The following is a 19620-nucleotide window of genomic DNA, read 5'->3' on the forward strand; positions in this document are numbered from 1 at the left end:
GAACTAAAATGCCCTTCACAGTCACTTGGGGCCCCATTCTGACAGAAAACTAATATATAAATATAATATAACACAGTACGATACAATGCAATGCAATACATGGCCAAGGTTCAATTAAGGAGCAGAGGGGCCTGGAACATTTCCTTTGTGTTAAAGCATGAGCTATTCTAGGAGTGGTGGCCCAGAAAAATAATAAATAAAATGTAGAACACAATAGTTAGTGACACAAAAATCTTCATGCATGAACCTATTTTCAGCCCAGCAAATTCCATGGGAATAATATCTGGATTGTAATTTTTTAAACTGAATTACTCATGTAACATATTCAAAATTGATGCTAAACACAAACAATGTGAAATTCAATGAGAGACTGGGGAAGGAGAGAAAGCAAGGTACAAGATTTTCTTTCAGCACAGGGTCTGCTATTCAGTGAGGGCCTGGGAACACTAGTTGATCCATTAAGAATTTGGCTGTACCCAAGGCCTTGATTTCTCCAGATATACCTAGATTGTCCCTTTTATTCTCCCCACAAAAGTGTGTGTGTGTGTGTATATGTGTGTGTGTAAATTGCCTCACCTGGAAACTACTAGGAGTAACTAATTCTCTTTTAAATAGCTTGGAGAAATTGCTCATTGTTACATATTGTGGGGGAAGTATTTCTCCCTCCTCTACCCACACCAAAACAGAAATGGACTTTCAATAACTTACAGAATTTGCTGTGACATGTTTCACAGTCCACACAACATTTGGAATGCCCCAAGGAAGATAATTGGGTCACAAATCCATGATAGTTGCCTACCTCTACACTAGTGCAAGAAAGTGGGGGGGGGGGCAATTCTTTCTTTACCACATGGCCCATGCTGCCTCCCATACAGTTCTGATGGTTACCTAAACCCTCTAGAACACTCTTTGGGAGATATATTTGCCAGTATAGATAAAAACAACCTCCCTTTTCCTTCAGAAGAAATTTCTTTTGTCTCTAGATCCACTAAAGGGAACTCTGCATTTAAGGCACTAGGTTTCCCCTCCCTCCCTTTCTTTGATTATTTTCTCAATGACACACAAGATGAATTTATCTATTGTTTGTTTGGTTGATGGTTATGGGGAAATTGCTGAGGACACAGATTTCTGTATTTCTGAATCTTTTTCATCATCAGTTAACACAACATGCAACCTTCTCTTTGTTGATGGAGAGGTGAAGATCATTTCTCCATTCTTTCAAATCTGCTGAGTTTCATACAGCTGTAAAATAAGCTATATTTAACTTAATGTTCCACAATAGTGTAAGAGGGAGCAAAAAAATCTGATTGATGAAGCACAAAGCATACTACTCATACATTATATCCAGATGTTACAGAGCCTTGGATTGGGGAGGGGGATGTGTCTTGCTTTTCTTAGTATCTCCACTACTTGTGATTCATTCTTCAAAGATGCAGGGTTGCATCAGAGAAACAAATATTAATGGAAAATAAAGCATAATATGCTTTATTACAACTGCATACAAAATTGTAAGTTAGAAGTGAATCCTAAAAATATGACTGGGTTCATGTACACCAGCATGGCTTTTGGAATCCTCAAATCTGCAGCGATTATCATAGAAACGAACCACCAATGTAGATCTAAGGTTCTTATCATTTTGGTGGAGAAAATGCTTACAGAGTTGTAATGAGGAATGAGAGATAGGGGAAGAGGTAGATCAGAAAAAAGGTCCAACCCATTTCAAAAGACTTTGACTGGAATGGGCTTTTACTGCCCAAATGGGCTGTCAGTCCCTCTCTCATCTTCCAAATCTCCTTGAAGAAATGCTTGGATGGTTCAAAGAACTCCATGTCCCATTCCAATCTTGATGAAAAAACAATGATAAGGAGTCAAATAGTAGAGGGAGAACTTGGAGGATCAGGGTATGATGGGCCTTGATACTTTGGAGAGCAAACTTGAGATGTTATGAACATTTCTTCTGAGCCTGCCTAGGAGGGAATATGCGACCTTTCACACCTTTCTCCTGTGTGCCACAGCTCTCTCTTTGTTGCTGAGTGTGCAATTCTCTGTGTCTTCTATGTGTCCTGGTTTTTTGTTGCATGTCCTTGAAATGGAAAAGTGTTTTGGTTTCCTTTACTTCCTTGGTGCATGATGATGACGAGTCACGGACTATTTTTATGACTCCTTTCCAATTGCTTTTCTTTGTTTTTTTAATTTTCTGACTACTGCATCTCAGGACCAAGCACCACCTGCCAAGAAGATTCCTGTGCCAACCAGGGCATCTGCATCCAGCAATGGGAAGGCTTCACTTGTGACTGTTCCATGACATCATACTCTGGGAACCAGTGCAATGACCGTGAGTCTTAACTTTTTCTAAATTGAATTTTATGCAAAGCCCTGGAAGTCCTTGGTGTATTACTTGGGTGTAGTTTGGGAGCCTAACTCTGGACATGTATACCAATCTCCGAGATGGCTCATCAGCTTCCTAGGAAACTAGTTTTAAAAGACAGATTATTTGAATAAAGGGGAGCATAATTATTCTTCCTTTGATCTGGTATGAAAGTGCTTGAGTGCATTCTGTTTTCATATTTAAAGACAAATGAAAAGGGGTTTATTGATGTTCTTTTTATAGCAACCAGATGGAACTGTATGTGCTAGACAATAATCAGAGCTTTGGTAAATGAAGTACATTCACTTCTTACAGTTTTTCAGTCACAACATTCAGTTTTTAGTCTATTGTAAGTGCATGCAAAAGCTGAAAAGTTATTAAATAGAACTCCTGAAGTCTTTTGCTTCTATATTTTTTTAACAGTTGTCTGTTTGTGGTACACTCTTGCACCAAGTAATCTGGGCTAGTTTTCACACTAGCTTCTCAACATGGAAAAACAGCCAACCTATTTCCCTATATTGTCACTGGAATATAGGGAAATGTTTACAATGTACATCATAAGGTATATGTCATATATCAAAAGATTGTATAGTGAGGGCTGTAAGCATGCCTATTTTCTAGCTAAACCGCTGAAAAACTGGAAAGAGGGTCACAAAAAAACCCCAGGAAACAACGTTTGATATAATGAAGCCATCAAAGGTCTGGTTCCAGGAATAGGTTCTTAATTTTAATGAGCAATGTTGAATGTGGCCCTTACTCATATAAAGCAAAGGAGGTTTGAGACACCACCCATTTTGCTATTGTGTTCATCTTAATGGAGACAAAGAAAGGATGATGGTGGCAAGATGTCTTCATAAAGGAGCCGGAAAGGTAAGTTCACATGGACTGCTCTCAATCTTTCCAGCCGGGGTCTGCAAAAGGTAAGTCCCAACTTGTGTTCATGAGTCTGCTAACATTTGCTTACAATTTGACTATGTATTAGGAATTGTATTTTTCTTTTAAATCACAGGTAACTGTCTTGTTCTAATGATAAATAGTCTTTCCAGAACTAAAGCGCATTGTACACTAAACACTAAATAAAGAGGTGTGACTTTCCGGAGTGAATCCATACCTTAAAGACTGTATATTATCTTTTCTCCAGGCCCACACCCATGTTTGTGTTTGTATGGCTATCCCACGTTATTCACATTCAATCCCTGAGATCTCTGAATGACTGACGAAAGTTGGTTGCTAACATTATTTCCAATCCCTATCATGGGGCTTGAACCTCCGAGTTTTTGGGCTTGGGAACTACCATTTACCATAAAGTTGCCTATGTGTACGCAAAACCTCTAAATCATCCAAATTCCTACTTCCAACTACATCCCACAAGGGAGCCCCTCTACTTATTTAAAATAGAATAAAGGCTCCAAATTCTTATATTGCCCCAAAGTTGCCCATTAAACCTATTAGTGAGCACAGGTAAGGTGGGTGGAAACTGGAATTTGAAAGATATGGAGACTTGTGTGAAACAAAGATGTAGACCAAGACTGGGTAAAGCATGGCCAATAGGCCACATGCATCCCTCAATCCCCCCTCTGATAAAATAGAATCACTGTAGTGGTACTGCCTCCCAACTACCAGCAGTCACATTTCTGGAAACCCCAAACCTCAGAAGCCAAAACAAACAGTCCAAAATAAGTCAAAACTTGAAGTGATGCTATTGATTTTCTGTTTCTATTTTGCCCTCTTTTTTGGCTTCTAGGAGCTTCAAGATTTGTGGGTGCCTTGTTTTGCAGTAGGGGAGGGGTTAGGTTGGGCAGAAAAATCATGAGAGTTTTGCTGTTGTAAGAGGTCTGGGCTTTGGTACATCAGTGGGGCCTTCTAGGAGTGGGATAGGATTCAAGATTAGAATTGACTCCTCCTTCTTCCACAGTTGCCCACCCAAGTTTTGAGCCTTACATGAATTTGATCTCCAGCGAACTAGGAGAGAAAATGTATGGTCCTATGCAATTTCAAGTGAGAAACATGTATTTTCCTCTATTCTAAGTACTGATCTGCTGGGATATTTGTTCCATCTGATTTGCATGCCCTTGAAAGAAATATAGAGGTGACATACTTTGCAGCTGGAATACATCTCAGAATTTTGAAAAACGTGTCTAGAAAAATTGACATATTTTGAAAACATGAATATAAAACTACTTGCATTAAGAATGCATGTAATTTTTCTAGTCAGTTGGGAGGTGAATGCAAACCACTGGCATAATTTCGAAAGTGTGTAAATATGTGCACATTTTTTCCATAGGAAACATACAAGTTGCATAGAAGGAAGAGGGAACAATTGGTAGAGCAGGGAAAAGTTGAAGTTTGTTTGAGTGCACGTATCATATCTACATAGTCCTAGTTTTGTGGATCCTTTCATCCTTTCACAGTTGATTTATAATATATTCTACATTTCTCATAGATGCAAATATATAATACATATGTTAGTATTTTCTTAGGTCAAAACTTGTTATGTGCTTTCCTTTTTATGTTGGTTAAAATTGAAAAAAAATCATAGTGCCTGGAATTCTCCATTCCTCTTTCCAGTTGATCAACCGTTTATGTGAGAGTCTTGTGAAAACAGAGAAAAACATGTTTTAGACAGATATTTGGTGAGAAATGTTGTTTAACCCCCTAGTTAAGCATTACTTAGTTTTCTTCTTATTTATTGTATTTTCTATATGCTCAAATTATAGTGAACAATACATTGTTGACTAGAAATGCTATAACAGGTTTTCATTCGGCTAGCGGAAAAATCAAAATGTGCCTGTCTCTTTTCCTTGTATTCAGATACATTTCTATGCCTGATTCTGTCCTCAGAGAAAGGAAGCTGTTTGAATGTTATGCTTGTGGTGGAACTTTTATTAGTCCATGGTTCTGTGCCATGCTTTATCAGTAATGTCTGATAAAATGGATGACATCAGTCATCCAGATCTGTTATATCTTATTGTGGCCTTCTATCATGTCAATTGACACTGGCATTAGACACACCCACATAATTTAGGTTAGGAATAGAAATAATATACAGCCAACCCCCTACATTTGCTAGGGTTGCAGGCAGAAGACCTGTAACCCAGCAAGGTAAATAAAAACCTATCATTTTTTTTTTTACCTGAGAGAGCACCTCTGGGAATCTGTTGTCTATTTGCATGACACTATGAGCAATGTTTACCAGACAACCTAGAGATTCCTTGAAAAAGAACATTTTAATCAAATCTGCGAATCATCAAATCTCTCAAAGCTAAACCTGCAAATGTGGAATGTTGAATGTAATTTGGGATTTATTTATTTATTTATTTATTTACTGCGCTTATATACCGCAATTCTCAGCCCAAGGGCGACTCATTGCGGTGTACAACATGGAAAAACAAGAGCAAATTACAAAACATAGTGTAAAATAATCCACAATTCATCATTATCAGAAAAACATCTTATCAAAACATCAACATTACTACAAAAGCTATTCCGAATCGTCTCATCGTCAACCCACAATCCGATATCATGTCCGTTGTTCCATTCCTATGGTCAAATTACCAGTCATTGCACTTCTTGATCAAATGCCTTCTTAAACAGCCAGGTCTTTAACTTCCTGCGGAATATCAACAGGGAGGGGGCTAGCCTGATGTCCACGGGAAAGGTGTTCCACAGCCGAGGAGCCACCACCGAGAAGGCCCTATCTCTCGTCCCCACCAGCCGTGCCTGTGACGCAGGCGGGATCGAGAGCAGGGCCTCCCCGGAAGGTCTCAAAGTCCTCGTGGGCTCATAGGCCGAGAGGCGGTCAGTTGGGTATTTTGGGCCGGAACTATTTAGGGCTTTATAGGCCAATGCCAGCACCTTGAATTGAGCCTGGTAGCTGATCGGCAGCCAGTGGAGCTGGTACAGCAGGGGAGTCCCGCTCCTGTTAGTATCATGGCTGCCGCACGTTGGACCAGTTGGAGCTTCCGGGCCGTCTTCAAAGGCAACCCCACGTAGAGAGCGTTGCAGTAGTCTAAGCGGGATGTAACCAGAGCATGGACTACCGTGGTCAAGTCAGACTTCCCAAGGTACGGGCGCAGCTGGCGCACGAGCCTAAGCTGTGCAAATGCTTCCCTGGTCACCGCCGAGACCTGGGGCTCCAGGCTCAGCGATGAATCCAGGATCACACCCAAGCTGCGAACCTGCGCCTTCAAGGGGAGTGCAACCCCATCCAGCACGGGCTGTAACCCTATACCCTGTTCGGCCTTGAGACTGACCAGGAGTACCTCTGTCTTGTCTGGATTCAATTTCAATTTAGTGGACAGGACTTTTAAAGCCAAATTCGTTCTAGATCAACATTAGATCAGGGATAGACATAGAATACGGATTCACTGTGGAATTCAGTTGGAATTCCCTATCAAAGTTTAAAATATATTCAGGCTTCAGTGTGTTGGATTAAAACCTGCAAGGCCTAAGAATACCATGGATATTTCCTAGGCCATGGTGTACATACTTGGGTGCCATTGGGATTTCACAATGTTATAAAGCATCGATTATATTATTTATCCAGATGGTTTAAGAAAGTCATTCTCAGCCTATGGGTTCCCCACTGTTTTGACCTAAAACTCCCAGAAATCCCAGGCAGATTACCAGTTGTTAAGATTTCTGGCAGTTGAAGGCCAAAACATTTGGGGACCCACAGGTTGAGAATCACTGGTTTAAGAGAACCTGGATCATGAATGAGTAAAATATATCTCCCAGCTATAGTAGGTTTTAGTTCAAATGCTCTTTCAAGGCCTGAAATACAGAGGGAATTTGGCAGCAAATCTCAATGGGAACAGTGTGAACACCTTCTGTTTATCAGTTCACGAGAATGTCTGTTTTGTAGACTTCAGTATTTTTTCCAGTATATTTCTTATTATCCTTCTACTACGTTATTATGTCAGGTGTGCAATGCATTAGTACTCTCCTATCCTTGTTTGGAACCTCCCAGCAAACTGGTGACAGGATTCAAACTGAGACTATGCATGTTCATAAACATGCCTGCTGCTATTGGGCCATTTCCTCTAGCCCTGTACGGGGTGACCTCTATAATTCCATTGCCAATGCATTTCAGCTTGATTTAACTTGCAAGGCTCCTTTTCATTGCTGGTATTTAATTACCACCAACTCATTTCTAATGTGCTCAACTTATTACTTATTGGTACCAAAAGCAATAAGCATGGAAAGTTGTGGCATGGAGGAAATAAATCTGCACATGCTTCATTAACTGTGTGTGAATAAACCTATTAGCTGCTAAATTTTATCCAGTAGCAGTCTCCAGGGCTGTTCATAAAACTGATTAGAAATATCCAGTTTACTAGAAAGAGATTTAATTCACATCATGTGAATTATGCCTAAGCAGAACATGGCACATCCTTGCCCTACTCTCAGTTTTCTTTGGTTCTTTCATTCCTTCTCCCTTTCCCTGCTGCCACTGGGTCTCTTCTTCCACTAAGAATATTTTATCTATCTGTCTGTCTGTCTGTCTGTCTGTCTGTCTGTCTGTCTATCTATCTATCTATCTATCTATCTATCTATCTGTTATTAACAGGGGATAGATTTCTGTGAAAAGGCTGGGTAATAGCAGTGGTGCTATTTATCTGACAACCTCATTGGATGGCTTTCTTTTTCTCTCTCCCACCTTGCATTGTTTACAGTGATATGAAGCATTTCCCAGATCCGCACTGAGTACATGTCCCAGAATGCTATGGGGAGTGACCTGGAGCACTGTGACAAATAATAGTGGTTCCTTCTAGCAGTTATTAATGTGGTAGGAAGAATCCAAATAAGTCACCGGATACTCTGTTCCATAAACAGGGTCTAGCAAAAAGAAATTATGGACATGATCACATGAGGCATGTAAGCCACACTGGAAGCTCCCTAGCCACTAATGGAAAAATATACTATCACATGACATCATTGTAAACTTGGTGCAAACCAATCTTCAGCTTGTGTTTAAACAGTCATTTTTTAAAACAGGCAACCGCCATTTTAGAGATGCTCACCATGTGTTCAAGGAATCTTCAGAAGCATTTTCTACCACACGGTAATATGAAGCCACTTCTGCAGTGACTTTGGGACAGTGATGTCTATTGTGGGCATGTTCTGGGCGTTCCTTGTTTTCCATTGTGGTTCCCTTTCCCAATCTATTTCCATTTTCCTTCCAGTAGGCTGACAGAAGATCTCTGACTGCAAAGCCAAATGTTTCCCCTTTCTCCCCAACTACCTCCTTTAAAAATGTTTTCTTAATTCAAGAAACAACAACAACAACAATAACAACAATAATTTATTTATATCTCACTACCATGAAGGGACTCGGGGCAGCTCACAATAGAACTCAATAGTGCAAATATATTAAAGACATGTAAGTACATAAGTACATAAGCAAAATAATACAATAACAATAAAGTCCACATAAATAAATTACATAAACCATCATATAAAACAACACAGCTCTGTAGCTGTATCAAGTCACATATATGGATTTTACTTCTTATTTAAATGTTTCCTTGCTTTGCAAGGCAAGGGTGCTTGGAGAACTTCTCATACATGCATGATTTTGTGTTGCTGAACAAGGTTGCAAAGTCAAAACTACACCTTTTCCTTACAAGATACATAAAATAGGAAAAGGCTTTTAATTGCAAAATGCTTAGTTTTTAATTCATCTTTTAATTGTTCATAGGGACAATGCTTCAGTACATTGAAAATGTGCAAGTACAGAGGTGCAAATTTCTCACAGAACCAAAGACTGATCTTGTGAGACTGTGAACTCTTGGAATTGCACAATTTTCATAGAAAAAAAAAGGAAAACAAAAAATGGAGGCATGTTAAAAGTTGGGGAATGCACAGTTTGGAAAGTATTACATCCCCGCAGCTGATTTTAATAAGGCTTGGTGGGATAAAAGAGGGACCAGACAGGTGTACTCCAATCTCAAGCAAGATGGGCTTGTCATGACAGAAACTATTTGAGGAGCCTCATGTGATACTATCCCAGTGATAAATAGTTTTGCTTGCACATATCTGTTCCTAATAAAGAAGGGTTTGTTTTGTTCAAAAAAGGTAAAGAAAAAGCACTACAAAGTATCAGAAACACTTGAAGAAGCAGTTAGTAGTATACATGTTTCATGGATGGGAGAGGAGAGAGAGGTGAAAGCAGATGATATTCCAGAGAATAAAGGACACCTATCTGATGTATATTAAAGCAAGAGGGTATGAGTAACCACATGAAACAAGCTGGTTGTTGTGAACATGGTGTGACTAAACTACTAGAAAGTGACATGGTCTTCAAATACTCATGAACATAGGCATATAAAGGATGTGGATTCCAACAATTCTGAGCAATATGCAACTTAGAAAATAGGAAAAAGGGGAGATCCCCAGTCATCATATCAGGTTAAGTAAGGTAAAATGTCAATGTTCTCTCTTCTTTCCATAGGAAATCAGTAGAAAGGCCCTTTACCTATTTCTGTATATTACTTCTACTAAGGGAGAAGAAAGGAAAAGAGGAAATGGATTGTGGATTTTAAAAAAAATATCCCTGGGGCAGTATTAAAGCTGACTTGTCAGTCTTGCTCCTGAGCTTCAATGCCTATTTTTCCTCTTACAATTTTACAGCAATCTTTAAAAAACAGTATGCTTTTCACATGCACAGCTTCATGTGCCAAAGAAGATCCATGCCTTCCAGTACTCCAATAGCCCGAGGGTCATCTAAATTCCTCTCAGCAAGCAGAACAGCACCATTCAGTAGGTGCAAAGTCTTTACTAGGATGTAGAACAAGAAGTAGACTTTGGAAGCAGATCTATTTGATATAAGCTCTATAAATAATAAAGATAATCATTAGAAAATAAGGGGTTTTTGCAACAAAATGTTAATCAATAAAAATGAGGGCAAGCCTTCAAAGCTTACTTAGTCCATAAGCCTGAATTCCAGTTTGGAATGACATAAGAATAGGTTTTGTGAGCTACCTTGCAAAGTGAAGGATGAAATGGAGGGAATCTTCTGTCACATTTTGAAGTGTTGGAAAGAATTGTGTCTTCAGTCTCAGGCTGGTTTGGAACTAGCTATTACAAACTTGCTGTACGTTCTGAAAACCACTGTTCCATTATGCATGTTCACATATCTGTAACTGGATTTCTTAGCATTATCTGCCATTTATATAACTGCACACAAGTGTAAATTGAGTGAAAGGTCATAGAGGAGTCCAGATGCCATCCTATATTCATATTTTACAAGGCCTTAGAATTATCTCTCCCTTGATGAGATCATGAAACAAATCTTAAATATAAATAGTGACATGCTGGAGTGTGTCTAGAGGAGAGCGACTAAAATGACCAAGGGGCTGGAGAATAATCCTATGGCTTAGAGAGCTGGGCATGTTTAGCCTGCAGAAGAGAAGGCTGAGAGGAGACATGATGGCCATGTATAAATATGTGAGAGGAAGTCATAGGGAGGAGGGAGCAAGCTTGTTTTCTGCTGCCCTGGAGACTAGGATGCAGAACAATGGCTTCAAAGTACAACAAAGGAGATTCCACCTAAAAATGAGGAAGAACTTCCTAACAGAGAGATCTGTTCAGCAGTGGAACTCTCTGTCCCGAAGTGTGGTGGAGGTTCCTTCTTTGGAAGCTTTTAAACAGAGGCTGGATGACCATCTCTCGGGGGTGCTTTGAATGCAGTTTTCCTGCTTCTTGGCAGGGGGTTAGACTGGATGTCTCATGAGGTCTCTTCCAACTCTATGATTCTATAGTGACAGGATACTTTTTTAAAAAGAAAAAGAAACAAGGAGTTTGTTATGTGGTGTAGGCCTCACATTATGACAAGTCCCTTGGAAGCCTTTTTAATAATAATAAAAATGACAGAAAAATTAAAATGACAAGTCTAGGATCAAATTTATTACCCAACCTGACTAATGTGCTAATTATTACCTTTCATTGTCCAGTGAAAAGACAAATACCATTTTAGCATTGCAGAGCTCTGCTGGAGATCAATAGTATAAGATAGTTACTGGTGAGTATTGCATTAGACTCAGCTGTGAAGCACTGTGGGCTGGATACAAAATAGTTATTTATTTGTTTCAATTCTTGTAACAACTTTTATCTTAAAGACGGAAACTAGATCTTCACATTTGCAAAGCAAATGGGTTACTGTTGAGTTACAATCCTTCTCTTAGAGTCAAGCCAACCTATATACAATCTGTGCCAGAGTTGCTATGAAACCAAAACAGTACAGGAACAGAAGGACAACAGCGTGAAAGCAACCTGTGGTGTGCAGGGAAAGTGCATTTTAGGTGCTGATAATAACAAGCAGTTTTTAACTTGGTTGCCTTTATAAAGATTAGGAAATATTGCTTGACCTGCTCTGAGCAATGGTGCAAGGAGGGTCTGATGACTTGTTCATTCTGAGTGCGATGATGACACATCCCTCTAACCCAGGCATTGGCAAACTTTGGCCGTCCTGGTGTTTTGGACTTCAACTCCCAGAATTCCTAACAGCCTACCGGGACGGCCAAAGTTTGCCCATTTTTGCTGTAACCTCACTTCAATTCAGTATATGGTGAAATTCACATACTGACTTCAGCTCAGTAGGGAATCTACAATGGAAGAAAACTCCCCAGCACAAGCCAATTGTTCCAGTCCCTTATTATATTCCACACTCCCTCGTTTCTCCCTACCCACCGTAGCACAACACTCCCAGGATTATCTAATATTTCACTCAATGCAGCAAGCAAGCCTGTCACCTGTCATTCCCTCTAGCCTGAGGCAGAGACCTGTATTGATTGGAAGTGGCAGGTTTCCTTTATAACTCAATTTTGATGTTCAGAATTACTCTGTTCGTGCCTCTAAAATTGTGACACCCCTCATAGTTTGAGTAATACAACCATCAGTGGTAGTGCTTATGACATGGCTTAGATTAGATGGAGTTGGTTTGATTTGTGTAAGTGTCAGAGCTTCCCAGACAGTAACGTTAAATAACTGCATATGCTATAGCAGGAATTTCCAAAGCTCACTGTAGTAGCTCTTGTGAGAAATGTGCTCGGTGAAGCTTAATTGTTTTCTACATTCTCTTTCTTCCTGCTGACCACCAGATGGCTCAGGAAATCATGGGTGGGAAGCTGAATGAAAAAAAGCTTTCCCAAAGCTTTCACTCTTGCCAAGAGATTGTAGGCTGCTTCTGTGTAACCATTTCAAGCTGGAGAAGAAATCCACTTGCCTGTGCCTGTGCTGAAGTTTTGTTCATTGTTTTATAAGGGCCAGAACATGTCCAGATGGCAGCTCTTCTGGTTGCGATGGTGGAGAAATGTGTTGTTTAGATCTTCTACAGTTTCATGCAAATGATGTGAATGGAAATGATACAATACCAAAGCAAATGGCTGTTTCAAACTCAATTGTGAAGTACAAAATTTTCATCCAATGTACAGATCTGTACCTTAGCAAAGACTGAACACAAAGTTGCATGTATTAAAATAAATGTGTTTAAGAATCATAGAACCATAGAATTGGAAGAGACCATTGTGGGCCATCCAGTCCAACCCCCTGCCAAGACTTAGGACAATCACATTCAAAGCACACACAACATATGGCCATCCAGCCTCTGTGTAAAAGCCTCCATAGGAGGAACCTCCACCACACTTTGGGGTAGAGAGTTCCACTGCTGAACAGCTCTCACGGGCAGAAAGTTCCTCATGTTCAGGTGGAATCTCCTTTCCTGTAGTTAAAAGCCATTGCTTCGCATCCTAGTCTCCAGGACAGCAGTGACTTCCCCTCACATATTTATACATGGCCATCATGTCTCCTCTCAGTCTTCTCTTCTGCAAGCTAAACATGCCCAGCTCCTTAAGTTGCTCCTCATAGGGCTTGTTCTCCAGACCCTTGATTATTTTATTCACTTTCTCTGAACACTTTCCAGCTTGTCAATATCTCTTCAATTGTGGTGCCCAGAATTGGACACAGTATTCCAAGTGTGGTCTAACCAAAGCAGAATAAAGGGGTAGCACTACTTCCCTGGATCTAGACACTATACTCCTATTGATGCAGGCCAAAATCCCATTGGCTTTTTTAGCTGCAGCATCACATTGTTGGCTCATGTTTAACTTGTTGTCCACAAGGACTCCAATACCTTTTCACATGTACTGTTGTTGAGCCAGGAGCATCCCATTCTGTATCTCCACATTTCATTTTTTTCTGCCTAAGTGGAGTATCTTGAATTTGACCCAATGGGCTTCATTTTGTTAATTTTGGCCCGTCTCTCTAATCTGTTAAGATAGTTTTGAATTCTGTTGCTATCTTTTGGAGTATTGGCTATCCCTCCCAATTTAGTGTCATCTGCAAACTTAATGATCATGCCTTCTAACCCTTCGTCTAAGTCATTAATAAAGATGTTGAACAGAACCAGGCCCAGGATGGAACTCTGCAGCACTCCACTCATCACTTCTTTCCAGAATGAAGAGGAGGCATTGGTGAGCACCCTCTGGGTTTGTTCACTTAACCAATTACAGATCCACCTAACTATAGTTTTGCCAAGCCCACATTTGGCTAATTTGTTTGCCAGAAATCATGGGGGACTTTGTCAAAGGCCTTACTGAAATCCAGGTAACCTACATCCATGGCATTCCCTGCATCTACCCAGCTTGCAACTATATCGAAAAAAGAGGTCAGATTAGTCCGGCATGACTTGTTTTTGTTAAATTTGTGTTGACTATTAGCGATGACCACATTTGTTTCTAAGTGCTTGCAGACCACTTCCTTAATGATCCTTTCCAGAATTTTGCCTGGTATCAATGTGAGGTTGACCAGACAGTCATCCAGAATTCTGTTCCATTCAGGGTGTAGGAGAGACTTAGGCTACCAGACAGTTATATGCTAATGTGTATGTTATTAAACACTGGAGCCTTAATGTATTTGCATTTTGGCAATGATGTCTGCTAACATCAGATCAAATAGGACTGACAGATCTTATATATTCCACTAAGACCTCGCGACTTCTGAAGATTCCTGCCATAGATGCAGGCGAAACATCAGGAGAGACTGCTTGTGGAACATGGCCATACAATCCAAAGAACTTACAGCAACCCAGTGATTCCAGTCATGAAAGCCTTCGACAGCACATTATTCCACAAAGCATCTCCCCAACAAAAAAAATGTCTAAGCTAGAGACAGGAATTTTACTCTGGAGTTTAGATTGAATTTGATGAGCATTTTGCTGTTAACCAGAGATTCAGATAGGAGCTTCATTACAGTGTGTTGCCTCTTAAATGAAAAAAGGGGGCTAGATCTTGAGTTTAGTTCTCATTTGAATGCTTCTGAAATTATTCATCTCCAGCCTATAAATATGATATACTCTCCAAGGTGCTGAAGTTAGTCCCTCACCTAAAACAGCTTACTTGACTGCATATAAATACCGCAACTGCCACACACAAATTGTTCCTTTCAAGAGGAACAGACCTTTCAAGTGGACTTGAGACCATCATCACAAAAGAAAGATGGCCAGCGGCCAATTCATCTTTCCTGTGCTCCTGCTTTCTGACTTAATTGCTTCACTTGGCCCAATAAAAGCTGGTGTCAGGTTTGCTGATTTCTCATAACTATCTGTCATAGAAGCTACTTTTTGCCTCCAAATTGCACTAAATGACCTTCCAACTGCTACATCTCTGTCCTGCTGATCTCAGGTGAATGATGAAGATGGATGGCAAGCATCACAGACCATCAGTCATGTGATTGGTAGGGCTGTGGGAACCATCTGTGTCTTTTATAGTTCATCTGCCACAGATTTTCCCCCAAGTGAATGGAAAACTGAAAAATATTACAGGAGACCTGATAGTAAAATTCAAAAGATACCTTATATAAATTGCTCAGATCACCTGTGCATGTCCTGCCAACTCGGCACAGAGTAACTGCTGACTACTATACCGTCCTGAGTCCCTCTGCGGAGATTGAGATAGGATGGGATATAAAAGCTTTGAATAAATAGTATTATACCTGAGACCTAAATACCAATTTGATCAATATGCATTAGCAATCTAGAGAATTATAAATCGATATAAACAATGGCTTAGATCCAGACTACCACTCAACCAAAGAGTTAGGATATAGTAAAGGTAAAGGTTTCCTGTTGACATTAAGTCAAGTATTCATTTACAACTCTGACATTAAGTCTAATCTTCATCAGTTCAGTCAATCAAACCATGTGATTTCTTGTATAGTGGAATCTCAACTTAAGCACATCCCAACTTTGGAGTATTTTGAGTAAGAGCTTTCACTTGGCCCGGATTTTGCTTTGACATACTAGCAGCTTTTTGAGTTAAGAGCTAGCACCAGAGGGAGCACTTGTACAAGCAGTGGCACTAATGAAAGAGTAGAGGGTGTTAGGGCTTCAAAGGAGCAGCCTCTGTGCCTCATGCACTTTGGGAGATTGCCATCTGCTTTGCTCTTGTGTGCTCTGAGGGACTCTGGATTCATTGATTTTGTGTGGTTTTTATTCCTGGTATGTTTGGCTTCATGAAGGGAGGGAGAGCAAGAGAGGGAGGCAGACTGGAATGAGTACAGTATGAAAATAAATATGCTTCTTCTTCTGCACTTTGTGCTTTCTTGCCACAACTGTGTGCTTCTACCATTGTGTCACAGCTTTGTGCTTCTACCATTTTAAAGTTGATCTTTCTGTTTTTATTGTTTCATGTGAATGTGCATGTATACCTTATTTGTTCTTTATAAAATACATTTTCTTATTTCAAAACACATAACAAAAATATTGGGGGGATTTTTTGGGGATGGAATGGAATAATAGCATTTCAATTCATTGAGTTGAGAGTGTATTGAGTTAAGAGCTTGATTGCTGAACAAATTAAACTTTGAAGTCAAAATCTCACTGTACATAAATAATTCATGTAGTGATTTTGTGATGGAGTCCCAACTTCTAGTGGGATTCCTCAGGGCTCCATTTCTGTACCATAGAGAAACAGAGCCCAGAATGCTTTTGAGGAGTTGGGTGTTACCAAGCTCCTAATTGGAGAACACTGGGAGGAAGGACAGGAAAGAACAGGAGGCCACCGCAGGAGACATGAAAAGATGGTAGGGAATGAAAGGAGTATATTTCCCTCTACTTTCCACATCGTTCCCCTTGCCCATCTCATGAAGTCCTGTAAGGGGTTCATGTATAGAGGTAGCAAAATAGATAAGAGAATACAAAGATTTATTCTAAAGTCAATAAGAAGATAGTATGGGAACATCTACCTACTTTAAATCAAGAGTGGGCAAGGTGTGGAACAAAACTCTTAGCATTCATTAACGTGGGCAATGCTGGCTATGTTGATGAGAGCTTCAGTCAACAACTTCTGGGAGGCTATACTTGCCTCTGCTTTAAATTAATTCAAGTCAGTCAAACTGCCTCCAGTGCTATTGTTGGAGCTAAGAAATATAGTTTGAGAGTTTATGTCTGCAACTCTCTTCAAGAAAAAAGTGAAATTCTGGAAGAAAAGGCAAAATCCTTGGAGACTGATGGCAAGCATGCTATCTGTATCTTCCAAAAAAAAAGGAAAAAAAAGAAATCAACTTGGAGGGGGGACTAGCAATGAAACAGCATGTGGTCATTTGCAGGTTATATTTGGTTCATGAACAGTTGGTAATTTAGGTAGATAATGTTACTCTTAGGTAAATTTGTAGCTGCTTAATGTATCATACTCAAAGAGTGCTCACTAATGATTTTTCTAATCCTGTAGAAAAAGTTGTAAGAGGAGTACTGCAGGATTCTGTCCTGCTCCAGTATTGTTAAATATATTCATGAAAGACTTGTATACAGTAGAGGAGATGTTCATTGGATTTTCAGTTGAGATCAAACTAGGAGAGGCATCTAATGTCTTAGAAACAAAAAAATTGGAATCCAATAGATTAAAGACTGTTGTTGTTACTGCTGCTACCTTCCTTTAAGTTGTTAATCCTTAATAAAACTATCACAAAGTTTTTCTTTGTAAGAGTTGTTTAGAGGCTGGGAGAGTGTGATTTGCCCAAAGTCACCTGGTGAGTTTCCATGGCTAAGCAAACTCTGATCTCCACAGTTATAATCCAATTCTGAAATCACTACACCATACTGGCTCTAAAATTAAACAACTGGGTCAGTAGTAATAAAATAAATATCACCAGGGATTAAAGTACAGTCCTACATTTAGACTGGAAAAGTCAAATGCACAAATGCAGAATGGATCTAGAGAGTGAAAAGTAGCCCCAAACTGGTGAATTCAAATTAATAAAATTAAAGAAAAAACATTTTGACTAAACATCAGGAAGAACCTCCTGCTATTAAAATATGTATGACAGTGTCATAGGCTACTGCAGAATGTGGATTGGTGGTTCATAATGAGATGCTTTTAAATCAGGGTTGGATGGCCAACTCTTACATAAGATTTTGTTGTGGATTTCCTGCACTGCTAGGGTGCTGGACATGATGAACTTCCAAATCTTTCCAAACTTGACAGTTTAATTATTCAATTCTTTATTTTAAAGAGCTAATTGTATTTTGGAAAAAAACACTGCCATAATCACATAAAATGAATTTTAATGCCATAAAGCATAGTTAAATAACAAAAGTGTGAATACTCTACTACTAAGAATTACCAGTTAATCAGTTAGTCATTTGGTCAATCAATCAATTTATGTCCTGCCTTAGTTCCCAAAATGGGACCCAAGACATCAAATGGAATAAAAAAAGTTTGTAAGTAAACCCATGTCTAGCTAAAAATATACAAAAAAGTTAAGGTTGTTCACTGGAATCCTTTATGTCCTGTTATGTTATGTAACTTTACATATCATCATCATCATCATCACTTTATTTCTTAATTAGTCGCTCTCCACCAAGGTGCTCCGAGCGACTTACAATTGTAGCAGAGTCACTTAAAAAGAAACCTTTACTGCATTGTGAAGGTGGACAAAGGCTAATTAACAATTCATTTCACTGCAGTGATTTAGTGAAAGATGACATTCTGGGTGTTCATTCCGAGAAGTAATGAAATGTGAGACCGACATCTGTAATACTAGCTCAAATGGTGACTATGTTTCTTTTACCCAGTCTCCTTAAATTCATTAGATTGCAAAAATAATCATGTGGCCCATTTTAAGTATCTAAGGCCTCCAAAAGTATATTGCAGCCAGAATATAGTTGCTGGCAGGCATCATATTGGGCAGATGGTTCCCTGCCCACACATCTCTATTATTGTAGAGCCCCCTAATGTTTATATTAGCACAGATGAGCTTGAACAATTATAGAGTTGTTTCTTGTGTTGTCTGTAAAAGAGATGAAAAGAATATTTTCGTTTTTACAAAATGTAAAGGATAAAAAAACCCCAATCCAATTGATATAATGGAAATATTTCTGAACTCTCTGGGAAAAAAGAATAAGCAACCACTGGAGTTGTCAAAAACCTCATAGATCTTTCAGTCAGCAAAATAATGAGTTCACGTGTACCTTTCAATACCATTAGATGGCAGTGTGGCTCCGCAGGTCAACTACGCGAGTGCCACACCAGTCCATGTATTGCAAAAAGCAAATGACAAATTAAATTAGAAGAATCTATTTCACTCTTGTTGCCTTCCCCCCTCCCCTTCCCAACCCCTTTCCAGATTAATCCCACAAAGAGGTTTTCCAAGATCACAAGCTCTATTTGGCTCTGGGCAGTTTTCATTTCCCCTCCTTCCTTACAAAACCCTGTGGTTCTGCCATCACTTAGGACAGTTTAGAAAGCTGCTGTAGGCTGTGCGAGAAACTGCATTGGGGAAAACAGAGTTATTAAATAGTAGCATGACTCCTCAGGAGCAATTAAGACCAACTATCCTGCGCTGACACGTCTGCTGAGCATAGCTGGAGCATGCGTAGCCCTCAGAGCAAGAGAGAGTGAGAGAAAGCAAAAAATCACATCAGGATCAGTTTTTGCCCTCTCTGTGTGAATGTGTGTTTGCTGAAGAAGTCAGTTGCGAGGATCCAAATCTTCAATGTACTGATAACAGAACATACAGCAAAACACTAATAGGCAGAAGTGGGGGAAACATCTCAGTTTTGTTTTCCCCCATGTTTTCATTCTTTTAAGCCTCATGTTTTCTTCCAACCTGAATATGGAAAACATGCAGGTTTTGGTGAATTCTTCACTCTGGACTTTGACTTAGATTTGTCTCTTTTAAATTATCTTTTTAACTTATGATTTTTTAATTAAAGTTTAACTGTGTTTTCATTATTGTTGTTGGCATCAAATAGTTGC

At 39.5% G+C, this 19620-nt stretch overlaps 1 protein-coding gene across 47 annotated transcripts in view; it reads left to right on the forward strand.

The window, feature by feature from the left end:
- The window catches only part of NRXN3 (neurexin 3), a 1474105-nt gene that overhangs the window by 644086 nt on the left and 810399 nt on the right, over positions 1-19620 (forward strand). For all 47 annotated transcript variants that reach the window (XM_067462930.1, XM_067462932.1, XM_067462927.1 and 44 more), the window contains one exon: positions 2216-2335. In XM_067462930.1, the coding sequence (XP_067319031.1) occupies positions 2216-2335 (120 nt within the window). The remainder of the gene's footprint in view (positions 1-2215; positions 2336-19620) is intronic.

Source organism: Anolis sagrei, chromosome 1 (assembly GCF_037176765.1).
Source record: "Anolis sagrei isolate rAnoSag1 chromosome 1, rAnoSag1.mat, whole genome shotgun sequence".
In the NCBI taxonomy this organism is placed as follows: domain Eukaryota; kingdom Metazoa; phylum Chordata; class Lepidosauria; order Squamata; family Dactyloidae; genus Anolis; species Anolis sagrei.